This window comes from Podarcis muralis, chromosome 1, assembly GCF_964188315.1.
Source record: "Podarcis muralis chromosome 1, rPodMur119.hap1.1, whole genome shotgun sequence".
NCBI classification, from domain to species: domain Eukaryota; kingdom Metazoa; phylum Chordata; class Lepidosauria; order Squamata; family Lacertidae; genus Podarcis; species Podarcis muralis.
In genome coordinates this window covers 67,615,491-67,631,443 of record NC_135655.1, presented here as the reverse complement: position 1 = coordinate 67,631,443, position 15,953 = coordinate 67,615,491, and the positions used below count along the sequence as shown (strand labels likewise).

General features: G+C 40.2%; 1 protein-coding gene across 1 annotated transcript in view; it reads right to left on the bottom strand.

The window, feature by feature from the left end:
* GALNT18 (polypeptide N-acetylgalactosaminyltransferase 18) overlaps positions 1–15,953 on the bottom strand; it is a 264,677-nt gene that overhangs the window by 9,232 nt on the left and 239,492 nt on the right. The window contains exon 10 of the mRNA XM_028731253.2: positions 6,255–6,419. Within this exon, the coding sequence (XP_028587086.1) occupies positions 6,255–6,419 (165 nt within the window). The remainder of the gene's footprint in view (positions 1–6,254; positions 6,420–15,953) is intronic.

The window sequence follows — 15,953 nt, the reverse complement described above, 5'->3', positions numbered from 1 at the left end:
AAGTACATTCACATAATTTAGGGAGGCTGGTATATGTTTTCTCCAATGAAAACACAATTTCCCCTCTCCCCAATTTAAATGAAATTGAATTGTTGGGGTGTGCTGAGACTTTAGCTGCCTGAATAAACAGGAAAGAGATACATAAATTAGAGTTAAGTAATTCACATCTTACTAAGCTTTTAGATTTGAGATTGAAAATAAGCATGCAGATTAGGGCGATAAAAGTTCCTCACCAAAGACTCCCAAGGATGCTCAGCTGTCATGGGGTTGTCTGTAGACTTCCAGTAACAGAAGCATTTTGCCTCTGAATATCGGTTGCTATTGCACCAATATGTGTCCTTCTTGTGGCTTCCACAAGCTGGCCACTGGTTAGCCACTGAGAAAATAGAAGGCTTGGCTAGGTGCAATAAGACTTTTCAAAGTTATAAGAGAAATAAATAATGGCTTTTATGGGTGGAGGAGTTAAAAACAAACAGCAAAAGCCTCTGAGCCTGGGACATGTTGTTATCAAGACCATACATTAATTTGGCCCAAGACACTCCCTAGAGGAAGGGGTGGAGGAGGGAAAAATATCACACTATGTGTTATCTTGTTTTCTGTAAACTATGTTTTTCATTGATGGATAAATCATCTGCTTTCAGTAGCCATTCTTGAATGGTTGGGGTGCGTTGAGACTTTAAACTCCATAAACATATTTCTTTGGGCAACCAGAGCAGCTTGTGATATAAATGCCCTGTGTCCTTCCTTGCCTTGAGGGCCCATATAATCTGTATACAGCCTTATATCAGAGTGCTGGAATGTGAAAGCTCGTACAGCACTTAGAACAACGTTATAATTTTGAATAAAATACTTATCAAAATGCACTGTACACAGTTTTCAATTCTGTTTCTCAAGCATTTTACATGGGAATTGTTCTACATATATCAAATGTCCAAGACTGCTGCTGAGAATGCCTTTCAGTCTCTGGATGTATTTATGCACTTGCTGGCACTAGAGGACAAAAAGCCATTTTCGAATTCTGTCTGCATCCTAGTCAACACAGGTTCTTCACTTGACACACAAATGAAACAGAGAACCAATGTAAGGCCACTGGAAATGAGCACCTACCAAGGGGGGGGGGGGGAGGGTAGCTCTAATGCCCTTAGTGCCTGGAATACACAGGCGGCAAAAGCAGTCAGGTAACAACGAGGTTGTCTCAGCCGGTCAGCAGGCAAGCACTTCCACAATGCTGAATTTAACTCCCCCTGACTCCACACATGTCTTATGTTGCTATAAGAACATAAAAAGGATCCTGCTGATCAAGCCAAAGGCCCATATAACCTAGCATTCTGTTCTCACAGCAGCTAATTGGATGCCTATGGGAAGCCCACAAGTAGGTTCTGACTCTAAGAGGACTCTCCCTATTTGTGATTCCCAGCAACTGGTATTCAGAGGCCGATTGCCTCTGGCAGTGGAGGTAGACATAAAGTTCTTCAGGCTACATTCTCTCTTGATTGCTGCTTATGCACAACCTCTTTCAACCCCATACTACCACACTTGAAAATGGCCTAAGAACATGCTTTCAATATGGCAGTCATGGTTTGGGAGTGAATGGATTACAATACACTCAATTTATACACACACACACACACACACACACACACACACACTCGTACCTTGGTTCTCAAATGCCTTGTGACTTGAACGTTTTGGCTGCTGAATGCTACAAACCCAGAAGTGAGTGTTCCAGTCTGCGAACCTTTCTTGGAAGCTGAATGTCTGACGTGGTTTCCGATTGAGTGCAGGAAGCTCCTGCAGCCAATTGGAAGCTATACCTTGGTTTTCGAACATTTTTGGAAGTTGAACAGACTTCCAGAACGGATTCCATTCAAGAACTAAGGTACAACTGTATATATATACAGACCGGGGGTGGGGGTGTAAAGGACCCCTGGATGGTTAAGTCCAGCCAAAGGCGACTATGGGTGCGACGCTCATCTCACTTTTCAGGCCGAGGGAGCTGGCGTTTGTCCACAGACAGCTTTCCGAGTCATGTGGCCAGCATGACTAAACCACTTCTGGTGTAATGGAACACTGTGGCAGAAGGCAGAGCGCACAGAAATGCCGTTTACTTTCCCACCGCAGCAGTACCTATTTATCTACTTGCACTGGCATGCTTTTGAACTGCTAGGTTGGCAGAAGCTGGGACAGAGCAACAGGAGCTCACCACCATCAAGCGGATTTGAACCACTGACCTTCTGATAGGCCTGGCCAAGAAGCCCAGTGGTTTAGACCACAGTGACACCTGCGTCCACACACACACACACACACACACACACACACACACACACACCAGACATCTGCTTGTACAGTAGTTGCCTTCAAGTTGTAAGCACCATGGCTAACTACAATTGCAGCGGCTGCTACTATATCTCTTAGGAAAATTCTCTTAGAGGGTGTGTGGAAATATAGACATTCTGGTCTGTTTTTAACAAACGGTTTCATATTCCCATTGAGATATTTAATCTTTGATTCACTCTAAGCTGCAATTTGACAGCTCCCTCACTCTTCCCCATTCCTTCCAAACACTTAGTTAGGTATGGACAAAAGTCAAACTTCAGTCTCTTCACAATTTGAATGTATTTACGAAATGCAATGCTGTTGCCATTTAAACTGTTATATAATTAGTTTCCGCTGAAACCAATTCCTTGGAAACAATCTATTTAGCTATATTCATACCCACATGGGCTTTGGGTTGATACAGGTGGAGAGTTTGGGAGAGTGCGTGAGCAGCTCTGTTTTTACGACCTAGTTTATAATGCAACATTATTATTATTATTTTAAATATTCTTACAATAAATGCAATAACAAGACTGCAACACTTCTCCTTTGGCCTTCCCTCCAAATGCTGTGTTAGGGCTTGTTTCACAGACCTTTTCCAGCTGTCTTGGAACCCAGTACCACCAGCTCTTCACTACCCCAATGACTCCGTAATCGTAGTCAAAAGCTTCCCAGGTGATTGGGCTTTATATGTGCTTTCCAAATGCTAGGATAAGAAGCTGAATTTAACAATAATGAATAGCATGGAAAGGGAAACTAGGATTTGGAAGGCCACTGAAAGTTGTTTGAAGCTTTGTTATTGTTCTTGGCTTGAGCTTTAACTCCACTGGAAAGTTTTGGGTAGCAGGATATTTAAAGCACTCTGTTTTCATACAGGCACTCAAAAAAATTTACTTCACTGTGATTTCACGTAGGCCGTAAGGACTACTCTCAAGTTTATAGTTTCATTCAGGATAGCAGCACTGCCTTACCCTGTGCATTTTCACAGTGTTGTAAATGTTAAAATATGATTAGTTGAGCATTCTTATAAAGAGATTTTTTTCCTTTTCTCAGAGAGGCATACTCGTTTTGCTAGATGAAATGGAAGCAAGTACAATACAATGTGCAAACATCTCTCGGAGTCCTTGATTACTCTCATTAGTTCCCTTGTAGCTTACAGCATGCAAACCTACTTTGCATCACATTATGTGTTCTGAAACAACAACACTTTAATCACACTGGGTATTAGCAAAACAATCCTTTCTGAACAGCATGCCTTTAATTATTCCTTTGCCTCTTATCATCAGGAGACAAAGAAAGGAGCTTCATCTTCCCTTCTTCAGAGCTTTGTCTGTGGGCGTTAGGAGGAGTGTTTTCTGACATCTATTTTAACTTGCAGCATTATTTCATGGACACCACCACTTGTAAAGATGGTGACAAGCATTCAAAAGGGATGCCACTATGCATATCCATAAATAATTTTGACCCCCCCTCCCAGTTATCCAGTCTTCTCTCTGGTGTCTCCCTAAGTTTTCTATAGGTTGGGATCTTTTTTTTGGTTTGTGGGGGGAGCATTCCGTCATGGAAACCAAAAATGGAGAACCTCTTTTCTACTGGCCAAATATGACTGCTGAGGCCTCTCTATTCAACCCTTGGGACTGTTCCCAGGTTGCTCCCTCACCAGCCCTGATCTATGGCCTCCTGAAATGCTTTTGCTTTGCTGGACTATGTCCTTGAACTGTGTTAGTGTCTCTTGCTTTTCTGGATGGAAAAGGAAAAGATGTTTTGGGGAGGGCATGCATAAACCTCTGGCTTCCATGTGACTAGAATGAAGCTTATTATACAAAGTTATGAGACATTTATCTGGCCCCACCCACTTTTTATCTGGCCCCACCCACTTTTTATCTGGCCCTACCCACTACTGGCAAGCTGTCCATGAGGGAATGCATACCTTGCTATGAAAATGGTGGGGGGCCGCTAGGGGCGCCTTGGAAGATGGCGGATATTAACATCTATCCAGCTCGCACGAGGTAATTAGAGGCTGATTATGGGGAGTATATCAGTCTCCCTAACATCTCTCCAGGGGGGAGAGATGTAGTTATCACCCGCTGTTGCCATAAATCACCCCTGAGTTCGGAAGAAGGAGGGGGTGAGGCACTGGGTGCACAACCCTTGGCGAGTCTCGGGACTCCTCCGAAGCTACTTCCAGGAGCGAAACTAGTTGCGTTACTTAAAAGAAAAAAAATTGGTGAAAGATAACGCACATGCTTCAAGAGAGGCAGGAGGTTTTGATCTGCTAACAACTGTACCGCTGAAATGAAGACGACTGAGACGGAAGATTACATCAAAGTATTACAGACAAGCTGGTATGTGGATTGGAGTGCAACGGAACTCAAAGGGGGGGTGGCTTTTTATTCCCCCCCCTCTATGTGATTAACTAGTAACTCTCCCTCTTAGAAGACTCGTCACAGCAACTAATTGGCAAATGGGACTGAAAATGATCTGTGTGGGAATAATATGAATTTAAAGGTTTAACTCTGTAAAGGACTTGGAAAGAGAAGGGCTCTCTTGTGACGCAGTTAGAATGGAGATTTGTTACGAGACCTGTGTTGCAGGATAGAATCATAGAATCATAGAATCATAGAGTTGGAAGAGACCACAAGGGCCATCGAGTCCAACCCCCTGCCAAGCAGGAAACACCATCAGAGCACTCCTGACATATGGTTGTCAAGCCTCTGCTTAAAGACCTCCAAAGAAGGAGACTCCACCACACTCCTTGGCAGCAAATTCCACTGTCGAACAGCTCTTACTGTCAGGAAGTTCTTCCTAATGTTTAGGTGGAATCTTCTTTCTTGTAGTTTGGATCCATTGCTCCGTGTCCGCTTCTCTGGAGCAGCAGAAAACAGCCTTTCTCCCTCCTCTATGTGACATCCTTTTATATATTTGTACATGGCTATCATATCACCCCGTAACCTCCTCTTCTCCAGGCTAAACATGCCCAGCTCCCTTAGCCGTTCCTCATAAGGCATCGTTTCCAGGCCTTTGACCATTTTGGTTGCCCTCCTCTGGACACGTTCGAGTTTGTCAGTGTCCTTCTTGAACTGTGGTGCCCAGAACTGGACACAGTACTCCAGGTGAGGTCTGACCAGAGCAGAATACAGTGGCACTATTACTTCCCTTGATCTAGATGCTATACTCCTATTGATGAGGCCCAGAGGTTTGGTCTTGGGGAAGGCGAGCCGAAGATTTATTATTTTCGAAGAGATTGCGAACTGGAAGGGGCAGCCCTCCTGGAAAAAGACTAATTTACGATGCAACAGGTCGGGAAAGCTAAAGAGCGAGCTTTTGGACTGTATTTCATTCGAACGACAAGATGGCGATCGCTTGCTCGAGCGGAACTGCCTGAACTATTGGGATTTATGAGAGAGCAGTACAAAGTCCACACAGAAATACAAACAAGACTGTTTTTTTCAACCCACTTGCAGAGCAATTTGGAGGTGAAAGAAAAGGAGAATGAGTAATGATAAGCATTGAGAAGAGGAGACTGGAAACATCATTCTTAATATGAAAGCAGCAGAAAACAGTTGAGGATTGGACTCCTGCCGATCAAGAAGCATGGGTACCCCCCACAAAAATTTATAATTCGGAAAATAATTTCATTACATGATATGTATTGTTATAATTTGAACTAATTGGTTTGGTATGTTTAATTTGGCAATATGAAACTTAATAAAAATTATTTTTTTTTAAAAAAATGAAAATGGTACCCTATCCCTGGTTTAAGCCTTCATACCTGCAGTCTGAAGTAACACCGTCCAGAGGCAGAAGCTTCCCATCTCATCTACCATTTACTTTTCAAAGTAACACAGTCATTTCTTATTTGCAGAGCTGAGAAGTCATTCATAATTCAGTGAAAGCTGCAAACTCGTGTTTTGTTTTGAAATAAAAATAAAAATCACCTGAGTAAATTGCCAGTAAAGCTTCATCCTTTTGGCTTTGGCGTAACTGCATTCAATTAGTCGGGGTCTGCTGTTCACATCTACCAGGCATCTGTTGTCATCATCATCAATGGTAGGACTTAGAACACCCACATGGAACTGCTGGTTACCTGTGTAATAGACGTTCTGCAATGAGAAAACAGAACACATTCAGGGCTTTGAAGATGCAGGCAACATTTCTATCAGAAACCAATGGCAAGAGTTAATGCATGGACCTGAACTGAATCTCACACCACGCTTCAGCAACCAAAAGTCTTTTTTTTCTAGTAAGAAGCAGTGTGATCTTTTAAAGTTTTCAAAATATCATTTGAGAAGTTATCAAACAGGGGTGAGAGAAGGCAGATCAAGCTACCTGCTTGGTAGGACAATATAGTTCATGCAAACTGTGGTAAGTTACCTGGGTATTACCATCTGTATTCGTCATCTTAATTTAATATATGTAGTTCAGGATTTTACAGGTTAACAAACAATAAAAGTAAGCAAGATACAACAGATAGAGCATAAATCAATGCACAGCATGAATTTAACAGAAAAGTTTAAAAGACTTGATGCTTCACCTGGTGCTGAAAATACCATAAAAAAGGTAGTTGGTGGGCCTTTCTGGAGAAGCTATTCCATAGTATATGTGCTGCTACCAAAATACCCTCTTCTTGTTAGCTACCCACTGAACTTCACTGTCTTAATTGGAAAGCAAGAACTAGAACATCTATCTTTTTGTGTTTTGTACAGAGCATAAGTTTTTAGATATCATCTATTTAATGGTGTTGAGGGGGGTGGGTCTGGAGAATATTTTCAGACAAGATAGACCTATACAAAAGGGATGTGCTCCACTTGAATCAGGATAGAATAACAGAATTGTCTAGAAATAGACCACTTGCGCTTACTATCAAAAAGGTGCCAGATCGGTTTTATAATCATTCAGAAGGGGGTGGAAAGTCCTAGGTACTGAGAATGCAGGGGCACAGTTCAGAGGGGCCAAGGCACCATAGGTAAAACATTTGGTGAGAGGCACTGTGTATATGTGTTTATATTCTGTTTTTTTTTTAAAATAAATTTTTATTGATTTTCCAAACACATAATAAAAACAAACCATACACAAAACAAAAACATACAAACATATAAACATGTATAATTTCATAATCTTATTTTCATACACCTTACTTCCCGGACTTCCCCATACCTCCCCTTTTATGCATCCTTGTTTTACATTTCTTCAGCAACTCCTTAAATTAATTAATTATTTCAATCACTTTCATTAGATTCTTTTTTCTTTAACTTATTAATTTCAGCTGCAATTCTCTATTTCTTAATTCCTTAACATCTTAACACTCCTCAATTTTACAACAATTTTTAAGATATATTTTAAATTTCTTCCAGTCTTCTTCCACTGTCTCTTTCCCCTGGTCACGGATTCTGCCGGTCATCTCTGCCAGTCCCATATAGTCAATCACCTTCGTCTGCCATTCTTCCAGAGTGGGTAGTTCTTGTGTCTTCCAATACTTTGCCAGAAGAATTCTTGCTGCTGTAGTAGCATACATAAAAAATGTCCTGTCCTTCCTTGGCACCACTTGGTTGACCATGCCCAAGAGAAAAGCCTCAGGTTTTTTTGAGAAAGTCCACTTAAGGACTTTCTTGATTTCATTATAGATCATTTCCCAAAAGGCTTTGATCTTCGGGCAGGTCCACCAAAGGTGATAAAAAGTACCTTCAGCCTCATTACATTTCCAACATTTATTATTGGGCGAATGGTAAATTTTTGCAAGCTTGACTGGGGTCATGTACCACCTGTAAATCATTTTCATTATATTTTCTCTTAAGGCATTACATGCCGTAAACTTAACACCGGTGGTCCATAACTGTTCCCAGTAAGCAAACATAATGTCATGGCCAATATCTTGTGCCCATTTAATCATAGCTGATTTCACCGTTTCATCCTGTGTATTCCATTTCAACAGCAAATTATACATTCTAGACAGATTCTTAGTATTGGGTTCTAACAGTTCTGTTTCTAATTTTGACCTCTCCATCTGGAAGCCTATTTTCCTGTCCTGTTTAAATATCTCATTTATCTGAAGATAATGCAACCAGTCTCGTACCTTGGACTTTAGTTTCTCATAACTCTGTAATTTAACTTTTTCACCGTCTTGCTCTATAATTTCACAATATTTTGGCCATTTAGACTCCATATTAAGTTTTTTCACCTCTTTAGCTTCCATTGGTGACAACCACCTGGGAGTTTTACTTTCCAATAAGTCTTTGTACCTCATCCACACATTATATAATGCTTTCCTAACAATATGGTTTTTGAAACCTTTATGCACTTTAACTTTATCATACCATATGTATGCATGCCAGCCAAATCTATTATCAAACCCTTCCAGATCCAAAATGTCTGTATTCTCAAGAAGCAGCCAGTGTTTCAGCCAGCAAAAAGCCGCCGATTCATAATAGAGTCTTAAGTCCGGCAGGGCAAACCCCCCTCTATCTTTTGCGTCAGTTAAAATCTTAAATTTTATTCTGGGCTTTTTGCCCTGCCAGACAAATTTAGATATGTCTTTCTGCCACTTCTTGAAACAGTCCATTTTAACCAAGATCTGCAACGTCTGGAATAAAAACAACATTCTAGGCAATACATTCATCTTGATAACAGCAATTCGGCCTAGCAATGAGAGTCTCAACCTTGACCATATTTTTAGATCTTTCTTTACTTCTGTCCAACATTTATCATAATTGTCCTTAAATAAGTTCACATTCTTGGATGTTAGGTTTACCCCCAGGTACTTCACCTTTTTCGTTATCACTAAACCTGTTTCACTCTGAAACTTCTCTTTTTCCGCCAATGTTAGGTTTTTCTCCAACACTTTCGTTTTCTGTTTGTTCAGTTTAAATCCTGCTACTTGACCAAATATCTCAATTAGTTCTAATACTCTTTTAGTACTAGTATCTGGCTGTTGCAAGGTTAATACTAGGTCATCTGCAAATGCCCTTAACTTGTAATGTCTGGCTCCGTGTGTTTATATTCTGTAATGTATACACACAAGCCAAATGGTTGAAGCTGGAGTACTTGAATTTTAGAGTGCTAAATTGACTAAAGCAATTGCACCAGAATGATACAAAATACAGAACGGAGGCTGACATTTGCTCTAGAAACACAGTGATGTGAAATGACCTGGCCTTGGATTCACTTCATGCCATATATGATCTTCAAGACTGGTTGATAATCGTTGACACTATTAACAAAAAGGAGACCTTTGAATCTCTGTGGCTCTGAGAAGTCTCTGTTGTCATTGAGACAGATAATATGTTCTTCTGCTCTGACTCAACTGACATCTCACTTTGGATCTCAACAGATGGCACTCCTGGCACCTTCATACCACAGAGACTGCTAACAACCACACTTGTCTCTCTCTTTCAAAGGCACAAGTTGTCTAACTAGATCAGGCTTCAAGAAGCATCCAAGCATGTGGGCAGTGCCGAAGATAACGATTGTGTGATCTTATTGTTGCTCCGCCATTAAATGTTAATCACTGAAACGGATGATGTGTGAGTCTTCACACTCCATATGGACTTGTGTTTTAGAAAAGTTTGAGGGAAATGCCTTCTCGTGGGTCTTGATAGCACTTCTTGGTATCTATTTATTATTGATGCTGTGTATAATTGACATCATATTTGTACATGCAACAGTGAGTACTTTGTCGTAAAATATTAAGCACAAAGGAGGAGAAAGAAAGAGCACACATAAAATAGTCGAGGGCTCTGCAGATCAGGAAAGGGATTTGTGTTTACTGCAGCAAATTCTTGGAGTAGATATGGAGTAAATGGCAGCATATAAAAGGTGAGTAGGGTATTAGGACAGATTAATACAGAAGTTAATTTCAGATCAGAAGGAGCTGTAAAAAGCTCACTTCTATCATTCATTCATACTGCTTTTGCAGATAATTGTGATTATTTGGGTTCATATGACTTCATCTATGGTCTCTCTTATACTTCCTCCATATCAAAAATATTTGCAAGCTCTTGTCAACAACCTAATAAAGAATGATAGAAGTGAGCTTTTTACAGCTCCTTCTGATCTGTAATTAACTTCTGTATTAATCTGTCCTAATACCCTACTCACATTTTATATGCTGCCGTTTACTCCATATCGACTCCAAGAATTTATGATGTGCTGATATAAATGGAGGGTGGCTTTTTTTTATCAAGACAAGATTAATAAAGATTTTTTTTTTAAAAAAGTAGTAGGTTAAAATATGTATGCAAGCAGAGCAGTTATAGTGCCCTGGTAAAGTTTTTAGACAGATTATTGAATGCTCAAGTGTGTAAAGCAGATACTTTTGCAGAGAAAGAGAGGACTGAATGATTTGGAGATTAAACAACAAGAAGAAATCAGATTCCTTTTTATGACTTGCTTATAGATTCATTATAGAGGAAGGAAAGGGAAGGAAAAACACCAGCAGAAGCTTTGGGCTGTTACATATTAGTATTTGTTATTTTACCACTAACAAGATAAAACAAATGGATTCTGACTGTATTTCTACATCCAGTTAAATCATTTGGTTTGGGGCTAAGGGTTATATTCAGCTAAGCCATACACAGAGTAGCTCCACTGAAGTAAATGATTTAGTTAGATACAACCCTAAATGTACTTAAATGCATGCTAGCTTGTGGTTTGCATGACACAAAACTCTTCTGGGACACAATAGATTCCATTCAACAAATGCACAATTGTACAGTAGTAAATCGGAAGTTGAACAGAATCCGTTCCGGAAGTCCGTTCAACTTCCAAAATGTTTTACTTCCAAAGCATGGCTTCTGATTGGCTGCAGGAAGCTCCTGCAGCCAATCAGAAGTCGCAGAAGCCCCGTTGGATGTTTGGTTTCCAAAAGAACGTTCAAAAACTGGAAAACCCACTTCCTGTTTTCGATCGTTCGGGAGCTGGAATGTTTGACTCCCAAGACGTTCGGGAGCCAAGGTACTATTGGTTCACTAATTCATTGCGGGGGGAGCGGGGTACTTTCTGCTTTCTAAACACATTTTAAAATCTTGGCTCCCCAATTCAGAAATCTCCTTATAAACATGTGCATGGAGGTTCTCACTGCCATGGACTTGTCCAATAATTCATTTGCTGACTATTTATAAAATGCTTCCCTCCCCCCCAGATCTTTCAAGTCATTTATCTAAGGCCACTAAATAAACACATGTTACACTTTCCCAGTTTATTGTTCATTTGCTTAACTACTACTTATCTAGCCTAGCTAGATTAACCGCCCTGAGACCCCCAGGTATAGGGCGGTAGATAAACTCAATAAATAAATAAATAAATAGCTTTGAAAGAAACATGAAGGAATGCACACCCAGTGGGGTTGCCTCTACTGCCCCTTCACATGATAGCCTACATGGTTTCATAACACCTGAATAGGGCTTAAATTAACCCTAAATGTGAAGTTATGTTTCACTTTCTTATCACCCCACCCCAAGTTTTAAGGTTAGGATATAAATAAAGTGTGCCAGTTTTAATGACTGATCAAATATATGAATTACTGAATTGCTAATTTATATCAAAAATTAAAAACAACATACACATCTAAAAAACAAACTCGTTTTCACACTGATATTGCAGCTTGATCTAAGCCAAGTTCACTTGAAAGTCCATTTGTTCCCATTGGCCCAAGTCTTATTGGCCTTTCATTTAATCACCCCTGATTGCAGAGGCACACGGCCAAACTAGACGCGACATTAATTGCATGGAAGCAATTAACCAGCACAGCTTTAAAATTTAAATAGCTGCCACCAGTGGGGGACAATTCAACAGACCTGTGACATGCAAACATTTGATTGATTGCATCTACACCTTACCTTTTCTTCCAAGGAGCTCAAGGTGGCGTACCTAGTACTCCCCCCTCCTCATTTAATCCCCCCAACCACCTCGTGAGCTAGGTTAGACTGAGAGGCAGTGACTGGGCTCAAGGTAACCCAGTGAGCATTACAGCCAAGGGATTTCAACTTGGCCTTCCAGATCCTAGTCTGACACCCTAATCACTACCCCAGACAGGAAGAGGGAGGTGGTGAAAACATCTTTTAGGGGATGAACAAACTGTGATTAGCACCATGTATAGTTCAGGAACCCAGGAAATTGCCTTATACCGGGTCAGAGTCAGACTTTTTGATGATGTAGCTGAGTTCCAGCTATTCTGACTGGCAGCACCTCCCCGCAGAGGCCTTTTCCACCCCATCATCTGCAGCTGATCCTTTTGCTCTGCCCGCTTTGTGTCTTGAGATCCTTAGCATGCAAGCAATGGGGACTGCCGAGCCTCCTAAAATAGATTAATAACTGTACTTTCTCAGCCATCCCCACATTTCTTAAGCACATCAACCTAGGTAAGATACAGAATTTCTGCCCAGGGAAACAGCATCTTCTTCAAAGGGGAAATCTTGACTCCAGTAATGCTAACAATAAAATGTTGCCAAGCTATCATGGGACGAACATTTGACACAAAGTTAATAACAAACTTTGAAAACCCGCTGTAAGTGATAAAGACTTCACTTGATGAAGTATGCTCCCATCACTGTAAATTATTCATTGAGGCCTGGTCTATCGTGTAGCAAAAAGTTACAGCAAGGTGTCCAACTTAACACAAGATGATTATCTGAAAGATAAATTGCCAGCTCCCTGGTGAAAGCTTAATGCAATATACACCAATTTCCCAGCCTGAAAGCTATTCCTGATCCTTATGGCAGCTTTTCCAAGTGAAAACACACAGGAGAATGGTGTGCTGTTGCGCATTTGAAATGAGTGGATTCAGGAATTGCACTTTACTTTCTAGCAGGTAACTTTTCCCCTTTGGAATGACAAAACTGTCAGCCTTGCAGTGACATTGCTTTTTATAGTCCTAATACAACACTCTTACCATTTTCTCTGCCTTTTTAGGGCATGAACTGATGAATATTTGTAATTTGAGATTTAAGAAGGCATCGTTTGCCATTTTGCCCTGCATTCATCACTGATTTGTTCCATGGCAGTTTACACCAAAAACTAGGTTACATGCCTTGCTGTGGAAAAGAAATATGTAACTTGTGTCATTTACATAATTAATTACATAAATTACATATAATGTGCACGTTACATTGTCCTTATGTTATTCCATCCCATTCATTTCGATTTAAAGTGAACGCAATCCAAATGGAGGAAAAATTAATCTTGTATTGTTTGTGGACTGAAAGAAATAGTAGTGAACACTGATTGTATTTGCTGGATTGATTTCAATTCCCGATACAGGATGAATTAGCAAACATCAGCAATTTCTGCTCCCATTTCCATCAGAACTCTCTGACATCCATGTTTGTAGTACATGTTTGTAGTGGAAACTGATCACAAGGAATTAAGGCTTTATTAAAAGTGCACATACTCATCCCCCCCCCCCCCTTTTCAAACTTGCAGTCACATAACACCTTTTCCCCTTCATTTCCAAAAATGTTTGGATTTTATTGTCTTTTACCTGATTTTTGCTCAGCCTAGACTGAAGCACTGAAATCTCTCCTTGCAAGGAGTACTGAGGCTGGTAGTAGATTTTACATTGAGGACTGAAGCAACCCAGAAACACAGATCTCAAAGTAAAATCTCATGAAAGGTAAAGCATGACTTATATTGTCATTTATAGAAAGAAGTGGAAATGCATTGAAGCACAAAAATGAAGCACATGGTACAAAACAAAATCACAGTAAAAATCTTTGAGATTTAAATAGCAGTGGTACTTAAATGATCAACATGAGACTCCTAAATATACTTATTTGGAAATAAATGTCATTTAAATCAATGGGATTTATTTCTGAAATGTTAAAATTGGAGTGTTCAGATCTTTATAATTCCTTCTCTTTATTGAACAAATACTTCTGAATTATTTTCTATTGATCTTTTTGTAATGAAAAACTATACCCTGAGACATCAAACACAGACACACTCCAGTCAACATCAGATACTTCAGAACTAATGATTTCTACTGTATAATTAAAGTACTTACTTAACTCTATGCTGTTTAAATCAGTATGTTTTAACATGCTTAGCTTTTGCTGGAGCTTTTGAGTTTTTCTAAAGGGCAAATACAAATATGCAAGAGTAAAATGGCTGGTAAAAATCTTTTTTTTAAAATCCTACTTTTCTTTCTTGTCACTTCCTTTGTCCTTTTAGAAATTGTTTTGGGGTTATAAATGGAATATGCTTTGCTTACTTTTCTAAAACGCTGTATGCACTTGACAAAGCCTTTATAGAGGGATAAAATTATTGCTTAGTTTGTGAGTGGAAATATCTCTGCTTTTTCAACCATTGTGATGTACCAGCATTCAAACAACAAAAAGCTTTTTTTTTTTTTGGCCAGTTGTCAGGATTCATGCAAAAGAGACTCTTGCTTTCTAAGTATCCCAATCCCACTGCTATGAATGCAGAGGCGCAGATTGTAACTTGAACCCTCTAGCAATTGAATTTCTTCCTTAGGGGCAAAAACTAGACCTACTGTTTTCACAAATCTCTGGCTTTGTCTTAAGCTTTTAGTACACAACTGAAAAAACACCAAGGGCCCCAAAGCCAGTACAGTGGTATTATCTCTGCATTATACCAGCACTAACTCTATGCTCTCATGTTACTATCTTAAGAAATACAAATACATATTGCCTTAATTCCTTAGAGTATAAAGAAGTTGTATATTTACATTTATCCGAGAACATAAATAATGATATAGTACTGCCTTATTTCTTATAAATCTTTGGTGCTACTGCATTCTACATACAACAGGGCTGTTCTAGAGTCACACAGGATCCTATCCGTCTCCTATTCACAATGACTTTGGAGAGAACAGTGTAAGCCTCAGCCAAACTCAGGAAAATAATAAAAAGTAGTGGTGGCCTGTCCCATTTCACCACCTGAGGTGAAATGGGAAGGTGCTGCCCCTGTCCCCTCAGCCGAAGTCTCGCTTACCAGGGCTGTGCAGCGGTGGCTTCTGGTGAGATCCCATGAGCTGTTTCTGAACTCTCCCAAGGTCTTGTGCAGCTCTTGTGAGCTCTTGCTGGAAACCACGGTCACAACTTCTCCTCACTGCTCTGGTGGTGCGGTGGATGGAACAAGGTGGCTGCCTTATGAGTGGACTGGCCGTGATAAAGGACTAGGGGTACCGCTTGGTAAGACCCTTTTTATTGGCTAGGGATGCCATGCTGCATTAGGTGCACCACCAAAGATAAAGGGATCAAAATAGCAATCTGTAGGAGCATAGTTTATTTTATAAATTCAACTGACAATTAATGCAACCAGAATGGTGCTTGGCCCAGACACTGAAGGTAGTTAATGTAGTCTGGAAATGCCCCAATGTGTGTAGAATCTTAATTCTGAACAGGAAACTTCTAGGTCTTTCTTAAATCTCTCCCATTTTTCAATTCCTACGCACACTAAGGAATCTATCTATTTATATCTCTATTCTATCTATCCATCTATTTACACACACAAACACACACCAGTCCAGTGAACATATTTCATGTATGGTACATGCTTCATGTGTCTGTTTCATGACCACATCCATAAGTGTCTCTGGTATCTCAAACAATGGCATTCCAATGGGAGGAGCCTGCCTTGCCCCCCCCCCCCGACACACACTTGATTGCGGAGCCTGCCCTGTT